Raw genomic sequence first — 9,559 nt, forward strand, 5'->3', positions numbered from 1 at the left:
TTTTTTAAATCTTTAAATTTCTAATTTCCGACAAATAGCGTTAAATCAATCTAGAGCCTTCCGAATTCGATTTCGGACATACGCCCAAGTCCCAAATCACAATACGGACCCACCGGGACTGTCAAAACAATGATCCAAATCCGTTTGCTCAAAATATTGTTCGAAGTCAATCCAAATAAGTTTAAGGTAAAATTTCACCTTTTCATAATTTTTCTCGTAAAAACCTTCCGGAAAAAGGATACGGAATGTACATGCAAATTGAGGAAGGCTGAATGGAGCTATTCGATGTCTCATAACACAGAAATGAAGGTTAAAATTAAAGATGACCTATCAGGTCATTACATTCTCCCAAGTAGCTGCCTCGATCGACTGACCTCTCTATTTCACTAGAACTGAAGTATAACTCTTAGACCTCAAAGATCGGACCTACCGGGCTAGGATAGCTACCAGCTCCTCCTTGTAAGTCAAATCCTTGTCCAATTGGACTGAGCTGAAATCTAACACATGAGACGGATCACCGTGATACTTCCGGAGCATGGACACATGGAACACCAGATGAACTAGTGATAAACTAGGTGGTAGTGCAAGCTTGTAGGCCACCTCACCCACTCTCTCAAGAATCTCAAAGGGTCCGATATACCTAGGGTTCAACTAGCCTTTCTTTCCGAACTTCATCACACCCTTCATAGGTTAAAGCTAGAGCAATACCCTCTCTCCAACCATGAATGCAACATCACGAACTCTACGGTCGACATAACTCTTCTACCTAGACTGAGCTGTTTGAAGTCGATGCTGAATAATCTTGACCTTATCCAAGGCATCCTGTACCAAATTTGTACCCAATAACCGAGCCTCCCCCTGCTCGAATCATCCAACTAGCGAACGACACTGCCTCCCATATAATGCTTCATATGGAGCCATCTGAATGCTCGATTGATAGCTGTTGTTGTTGTAGGCAAACTCCTCAAGCAGCAAGAATTGATCCCAAGAACCTTCGAAGTCCATAACACAAGCGCGAAGTATATCCTCCAATATCTAAATAGTGCGCTCGGACTGTCCATCCGTCTCGGGATGAAATGCTATACTCAACTCAACCCGCGTGCCTAACTCACGTTGTACGGCCCTCCAAAAGTGCGAGGTAAACTCCGTACCTCAATCAGAAATGATAGACACGGGCACACTGTGAAGACGGATAATCTCACGGATATAGATCTCAGCTAACCTCTCTGAAGAATAGGTAACTGTCACTGGTATAAAATGTGCCGACTTGGTCAACCTATCCACGATGACCCATACTGCGTCGAACTTCCTTTGAGTCCAACAATAAAATCCATTGTGATACGCTCACATTTCCACTCAGGAATCTCTAGTTTCTGAAGCAAACCATCAGGCCTCTGATGCTCGTACTTTACCTGTTGACAATTTAGACACCGAGCTACATATGCAACTATATCCTTCTTCATTCTCCTCCACCATAATGTTGTCGCAAATCCTGATACATCTTGGCGGTACCCGGATGAATAGAATACCAAGAACTATGGGCCTCCTCAAGAATCAACTCACGACATCTATCCACATTAGGCACACAAATACGACCCTGCATTCGTAAAACTCCATCGTCTCCCACAGTAACCTGCTTGGCACCATCGTGCCGCACCGTGTCCTTAAGGACAATCAAATGTGGATCATCATACTGACGCTCTCTGATGCGCTCGTACAAAGAAGACCGAGTGACTATGCAAGCTAGAACACGACTGGGCTCCGAAATATCTAACCTCACGAATTGATTGGCCAAAGCCTTAACATCTACAGTTAGAGGCCTCTCATCAACTGGAATATACGTAAGGATGCCCATACTCATAGCCTTTCTACTCAAGGCATCGGCCACCATATTGGCCTTACCGGGATGGCACAAAATGGTGATATCATAGTCTTTCAACAACTCCAACTACCTCCTCCGCCTCAAATTGAGATCCTTTTGTTTGACCAAATATTGTAGATTCCGATGATCTGTACCTCGCATGACACGCCGTAAAGATAGTGCCTTCAAATCTTCAGCGCATGAATAATGGCTGCCAACTCTAAGTCATGAATAAGGTAATTCTTCTCATGAACCTTCAACTTCTGTGATGCATATGCAATCAGCCTAATATCCTGCATCAATACCGCACTGAGGCCAATACGAGATGCATGAAATTGATCCGAAGCTCGTCCGAAACTCACTCGAGCCCCTTGGGACCTCGTCTGAATATTCCAACAAGTCTCTTAACATAACACGGACCTACTAAAGGTCTCAAATCACATCTAACAACGTCGATACTACAAATCGTATCTTGAATCGAACTTATAAATTTTTAAATTTTCCAACTTCTAAAACTCATACCGAAACACATCAATTCAATTCGGAATAACCTCAAATTTTGCATGTAAGTCCCAAACGACATAACAAAGCAATTTCAACTCTCGAAATCACAATCCGATCCCGATATTAATAAAGTCAATTTACGGTCAAACTTAGGAATTCTTTAAACCTTAAAATTTCTAGTTTTCGATAAATAATGTTAAATCAAGCTAGGGACATCCGAATTTAATTTCGGACATACGCCCAAGTCCCAAATAACGATACGGACCCACCAGGACTATCAAAATATTGATCCGAATTCGTTTGCTTAAAACGTTGACCGAAATCAATCCAAATGAGTTTTAAGGCAAAATTTTATATTTACATAAATTTTCTCATAAAAATCTTTCGGAAAAAGGATACGGACTGTGCACGTAAACCGAGTAAGACTGAATGGAGCTATTCGAGGTCTCAGAATACAGAAATAAAGGTTAAAATTAAAGATGACCTATCGAGTCATCACAATTTGATCCTAAAATAATAGATGAATTAGACATAAATATAAGACTAGCCTTAAGATTGAAATAAAACAACAAATATTTCGATCTCAGGCACAGAGATGTCAGAGGCAGTAAGAACAATATAAATAAGCAAGAAAAGTAAAATGTTATTGAGTTGTTGATAGAGTATAATGTATGCTTGTAAGAAAATTCGTCCATTTACAATGATGATAGAGCTCACTATTTATAGATACACCTAGGGAACAAGGTACTAGGATCAAGCCTCTCTTAAATAACAATTATGAGGGCCATTGAAGAATGTGTAACGGCAGACAGTGAATGCCATATTATTTAACGGATCATGCACTAAATGTTGTAGAATATTTTTCATTGAATGCTATCGGATGACAATCATTTATTTCGCCTTTATGAATACTATTCTTTTCCGATGACAAGTGAGGTCATTGCCTTCGGGTTCGACTGCCTTATGTATTCGGCTCCACGTATTGCTTTCTCGTACGATCATTAAGTATGGATATATTTTACCCATACAATGGCATATGTCAGCATTATGTAAACTACTAAATACTAATATGAGTATATAAAAGGATAGACGGTAAATACCCGTGCAATTTTCCCTTTTATCCTTCATCTTTATTCAGTTAAATAATTAAATGTGAAATAATTAAATGTGAAGGTCAATTTCATACCTAGACTAAACTTTACCGATTACATCAGTAAAGTCATAAAATTATTTTTTATGTTAAACTATTTCTTGTGGACGTCCGGCTGCTGATGATTTAATTTGAATATCTCAGAAAGAAACTTAACTAGTAATTGCTAACTCAATTTCCAATACCGGAGAAGATAACAAAAGCATCGCTTTTAGAAATTTTGTTTTAGTTTCTCTATCTGTGGCCGACTAACCATATTTGAGCTGGAAAGTCGCACTTTCTAGGTAAAGCGTCCCTTAAAGAATTTATTCCTAGGGTTGATCTCCATATTTCTGACTAAGGAGTGATACTTATCACTATACCATAATTTATATGGGCTAATAATTTTTGGGATTTTTACAAAAGTAATCAGTCAGATTCATTGTTTATTGTTGGCCGATATAGGTCAATCCTGTCAAAGTGGCATGGCATGGCCAATTTTATGGGTGGTTATTAAAAAATAGCCGGTGTTTGCAAAGTTATTAAAAATTAGCGATTATTTAATGCATAGATAAAACCTGGACAAAAATATCCAGCTGAAATACAGAAAGTTCCATCATAATATGCTGAATTATGGAACTCCTATGTATACACTTCCAAGATGGAACTCTAGCACATTATGAATTCTTGCACATTATTGTGAAATCCCATATGTGAATTTTTTTTAACTTCAACACGTTATGCTAGAATTTTTTTAATTTTTAAGGGTGCTTTTGTTCAGATTTTATTTTCACATGAAAAAATGACAAAATTTCGATTAATTTTGAAACTATGACTAATTTTCAATGATGAGTTATAAATATGACTATTTCTGACTTTTTTCCCCGTCAATTCTTCACAAATTTTTATACAATATAACTTGTTATAGCAAGTGACCTTTATTTTTTAGTTCCTACCTCCAATTTTTATGGACGGTTTCTTGTAATTATGTTTTTAAGCTATCTAATATTTATACAAATTCTTTCACGACATCAGTGTGTGTATAGAATAGAAGTTAAATAAATATGTTAGATGGCTATAATTCCACCACGATTGCACCATGTATGCGCGAATAAATAACAATTCAACTGTCAGCCAGTGGACGGTTAAAGTTCTTGCCCTTTTATTAGTCAAGAAAACTTTGAACCAACAGCTGTGAATTGGGATTATACGAAAAAACGAAGAATAAATAATTAACAAAAATGAAAAAGAGATGGAAAGACAAGAGGGAGGAAAAATTAGAAAATTTCAAATAAATTGGACTAATATATGTTTCTTGACTTACCTAGTAAAGACAAGAAGCTAGCTAGCTAGCTCCAACCTAATTTACCGAGATATGAGAATCAAAAAGCAAAGTAAAAATTGATAAAAAACTACAAATAAAATATAATTTAAGTTTACACATTACAATAACAATAACAACAAGAAATTCCGTATAATTCCACAAGTTAGGTGTGATGAGTATATTGTGTATGAAGACCTTACCCCACCTTGAAGGTAGAGAGATTATTTACGATAGACGCTCGGCTCACGAAAAACAGTTAAATTTATTTTTTTTAAAATAATACCATAACACCAAGCAGTAACAACAACAAGATAGTAAGAAATCGATCGAAACAAAAAGAACAACATGTAAAAAAAGACTAACACTAATACTCTCAACTACCTACTAGCTGTGTACCTTGATTCTCGACCTCCACACTTTCCTATTAAGGGTTATGTTCTCGGTAAGCTAAAGTAACGTCATATTCTGCCTAATCATCTAACCCCAATACTTTTTTTGGCCTGCCTCTACCTCTTCTCAACCCCTCATAGCATCAACATCATATATTTTCAATAAGTTTATGCGTATAAAAATATTTACATAACTTATTTATAAAATAGTTAAAAATAAATTTATATAATAAAAATTAATTTAAACCTGATAAAGATGATATAACTATTTAATCTACTATCACAAGTTAAACCAAACTAATAACGTAAATTGTTTTACAATATATATATAACTTAATTCCAAATAAAATTAGTGGGGCAGCTCTTTCAAGAACTCTCCTTTTGTTTAGGGTTTAAGCTCTCAACACAAGGAGATAGACAAAATTAGTTTATGTGGGAAGAAATGCAATGGGAGACACGGGAACAGCGCCCACGTTCTCCTCATATATCACCCTTTTTCTCTATATTTTATTCTCTCTTTCTCTCTGTATATAAGTTCTGTATAATTTATATTGCAACTGAGCCTCTTGACAAAATGTTTTGTGTTATGTACCCGAGGAATAAATATATCCTTTCCTCTCTTGTGATTCTCCATAAATACACTAACATCCATACCCTATAGTCCCTCTCTTTCTTCTAATCAAATCCATTTTCTCATTGCTTAGCTTCCTCTTTAGTACTTTGTGAGTCAAGGTGTATTACTGTTTTATGTGATCATGGTACGCTATCTTTGCTTCTATTTCATTCTTCAGTTCCACTTTTATTTGCCCTATTTCTCCCTCACCCCGTCCTCCGCCCGCACCCTCTATAACGGATGTACGTAGAATCTTGAGTTGTTTACTTCCTCCTTTTGTCGTAGTAGTAGTTTCTCATCATTCTTCGTGATTGAATTTTGTTCCCGAATGACTTAAGCTATATAAACTGACAGTATTCGCGTAGTCTAATATATCATAGCAAGCTAATTCAAGTTATCAATTTATGTTTATCTACGTGTAATTATATCATAATTGAACTTGTGTATAATATTTTTCAAAACCGTCAATACATAGAACTTAAATATCTTTAGAAATATCAAATGCGCGAGAACATTGTATGTTAGTTCCTCAATTGTCTTATGGTATGTTGATTTTAGGGAATTCAGAAGCCAGCATGGTTGGAAGCAATGTGCACAGAAAAATTCTTTGCCCCATGCCCAATTCACGAGAGTGCAAAGAAGAACGAGAAGAATATTTGTTGTTTGGATTGCTGCATAAGTATTTGCCCTCATTGTGTGATGGCTCATCGTTTCCACAGATTAGTTCAAATTCGACGTTATGTTTATCATGATGTTGTTCGACTTGAAGACTTGGAGAAGCTCATAGATTGCTCAAATGTCCAGGTACTTAATTAATTAATTATTCAACAAGTAAAACAGGCAGCCTGAGCACGAACCATCTCACGTTCATGCAGGGCCTATAATATAGGCAGCCTATAACAAACATCAGTGGCTGAACCTACGGTTCGAACTTATGACCTATATATCACATGAAACAATTTTACCGTTGCTCCAAGGCTGCCCTTCAACAAGAAATTTGATAATCATTAATTATTTTAAGATAGTTTTGCTCAACAGTTTTCTTGATGGTTGAATATTTCTGATAATTTGTTTCATAATTCAAACTAGGCATACACAATAAACAGTGCTAAGGTGATTTTTATCAAGAAAAGACCTCAAAATAGGCAATTCAAAGGATCTGGAAATTATTGCACTTCTTGTGATAGAAGTCTTCAAGAACCCTTTCTCCATTGCTCTCTAGGGTGCAAGGTATTGTTTTGATTTTAAACCATAATTCTTATATTTTTCGCCTAAGTTAGCATAATTCAGTTCATATAAAATATGGTTCAAAAATGCTCTATTGATGCTTGAAAGTTAAGATTTCTTGAAATTGCTTAAGTAAGACCTAACATATATAGGGCCATGTAAATTTAATCAAAGAATTACATAATTTTGGTCAAGTGACAAGAATTCTCTAGTAGAGTGCCAATAATTTTGAATTTTATTTATGATCAGGTGGATTTTGTGCTAAAACAATACAAGGACATTTCTCCATTCCTAAGGAGATGCACAACTTTACAACTTAGTCCAGATTTCTTTATCCCTCAAGACATGGCCGACGACGACACGGCCCATTCGACGATTGTGGACAGCGACGAACCCTGGGGCTCGTCGATGTCCGACTCGTCGGGATCGGAGAACATGATGATGATGATGAGTACTACTACTTTCCCATGCACTGAGTTTGTGAGGAAGAAGAGAAGTGGATTATATGTATGTGGAAGAACAGTAGTTAATAGTAATTATAAGAACTTAAGTAGTGATGAGGATATGGCTACTAGTATGAGTAGAAGAAAAGGCATTCCTCATAGGTCTCCTTTGTGTTAGAATTTAATTTAGTAGCCACCAAAATTTCTCACATTTTAATTTCCTTAATTTGACTACTTCAACTAGGATTTTTTTATATATTCTTGGCTTACTGCTCATGACCACCCCCTCCTTTTTCACACACACACACACACAATTTTTGGGATTAATTAATTACTTGGTCGGGGTGTTTTGTCTTAATGGCATCACGTGATTCTAGGTTATGTGGTTTTCTACAAGGAAATTTCAAATTTCTAACATGACATAATAATAGCTGAGTTAGGAATTCGAAGGGATTCTTTTTATCTAGCTTGATCTCTATTCATGCAAGTTGTTGTACTAGTACCACATGAAGGTGTCATTTAAATAGTTGCTTGTTCAGTCAAAAATAAATTATCTTTTTTTTCAAGAAAATATTAGAGACTGCTTGATTTTGGTTACTCACATGATTTAATTTCTTATTTTTGTTGGACTATTTTCGGTTAGTTAAAATTACTATCATGATACTTGTAGAAACAATTTATTAATGAAACTGAAAAGATATTAGCTAAAAGAAATTTCTTTTAAACCATTTAAGAAAAAATATTTAATTTGATAAACACAACAGCTTACTTAATCATAATCAGATATGTTGTTAGCTTATAAAATGATCAATTGGTTTTTATTAAAAACCTAGCACAATTAGTATTTGGTATTAACAAAAGTTTAAACGTAGAAGAGCAATTAAAAAATTGTAAAACAGTCATGTCAAAGTATGATCTTTGTCACCCCCTCGTGCTAAAGCTTGAAAATTGGGGAACAATAATTTCAGTTGTAGTAGTATTTCTTTGACTTTGACTCTAACGAACAAACCATAATATAAGAGAAGAAAAAGAGAAAAAACCTGAAAAAAGTTAAAAATTAAGAGAAAGAGAATTAATATTTAAAGTAGAAATGAAAGAACAAGAAGGAAAGGAAAAAGTAAAAAAAAAAAAGAAAAAAAAACGAATGGAGGTGGAGCAGAGGTTGTTTAGTTGTTTACACTAGTGTTTATTATTGACCAGTCAACCATTTTTGTACTCCAATTATCTTATCGTGTTCAACTTTTATTGTAAGGGGTAATAGAAAACATCGATAAATTGCACAAATCGATCATTTTAGTCAAACGGAATAAAACAATTCGTTATGATTTAGTTTGGCATTGGAAAAAAAAATCCTACCAAAATTGATTTAATTTGGTCTTAACGAAAAATAATTAAGCCAAAATCAAACTAAATTGACATTATATTTAAATAATTTATAAGATATTTATTGTAATGTAATTTATAAATATTTTTTAATTTTTATAGTTTTATTTTAAGGTTGTACTTAATCTATTAACTCAAATAAAGTTCAGATCAATACTAATGCTAAGAAAAAAAATTCAATTTAATGCTAGAAATGACAATATATTGTATATCTATTTTTTTAGTTTTGCATTGGTTTGTAATGAAAATGCATAACTTAGTTCATTTTTTTCTTTAGTGTTTAGTCATGTAATTTAGCCTACTTATTTTAGCATGACTTGGTACATTTAGATTATGTTTATTTTTATTATGGCTTATTAATTAGTACTAATATTTATTAAATACAATTATATTATCTTTATTATTGAATACTTTACTATATTATTTTCTTAAAAAATATATTATATAGTTGTATCCTATTACGACTAAAGAAATATTGAAGTTTAAGTTACATATTTTGTGTATATAAATACTTTACCAAGAAAAACCCGCAAACCCAAAAAAAGTCGAGATTAAAAAATCTGAACCAACTAGACTTATATGCACCCCTAGTAAAAATATTTACACGATCAAGTCGCGCTAAATTTATTATATTTCAAAACTTTTATAATTAATATTAATTGATAGTTTGATAAAAAAAAATTAAT

General features: G+C 34.2%; 1 protein-coding gene across 1 annotated transcript; it reads left to right on the forward strand.

Moving 5' to 3' along the window:
* The first annotated feature begins 5,833 nt into the window (after positions 1–5,833).
* Positions 5,834–7,746, forward strand: LOC104084738 (protein RGF1 INDUCIBLE TRANSCRIPTION FACTOR 1-like). The gene is made up of 4 exons (XM_009588686.4): positions 5,834–5,965; positions 6,379–6,624; positions 6,910–7,050; positions 7,297–7,746. Exons 1-4 carry the CDS (start codon positions 5,963–5,965, stop codon positions 7,666–7,668), a joined length of 762 nt encoding a protein of 253 aa, XP_009586981.1. The 5' UTR covers positions 5,834–5,962; the 3' UTR covers positions 7,669–7,746.
* Positions 7,747–9,559: the final 1,813 nt, after the last annotated feature.

The sequence above is a fragment of the Nicotiana tomentosiformis genome, chromosome 11, assembly GCF_000390325.3.
Source record: "Nicotiana tomentosiformis chromosome 11, ASM39032v3, whole genome shotgun sequence".
Lineage (NCBI taxonomy): Eukaryota > Viridiplantae > Streptophyta > Magnoliopsida > Solanales > Solanaceae > Nicotiana > Nicotiana tomentosiformis.

Bases quoted from the DNA above. Each gene is read 5' to 3' on its own strand.
- LOC104084738 (XM_009588686.4), top strand. The intron at 6,625-6,909 runs GTACTTAATTAA...AATTCAAACTAG, and splicing joins TAGATTGCTCAAATGTCCAG to GCATACACAATAAACAGTGC. The intron at 7,051-7,296 runs GTATTGTTTTGA...ATTTATGATCAG, and splicing joins ATTGCTCTCTAGGGTGCAAG to GTGGATTTTGTGCTAAAACA.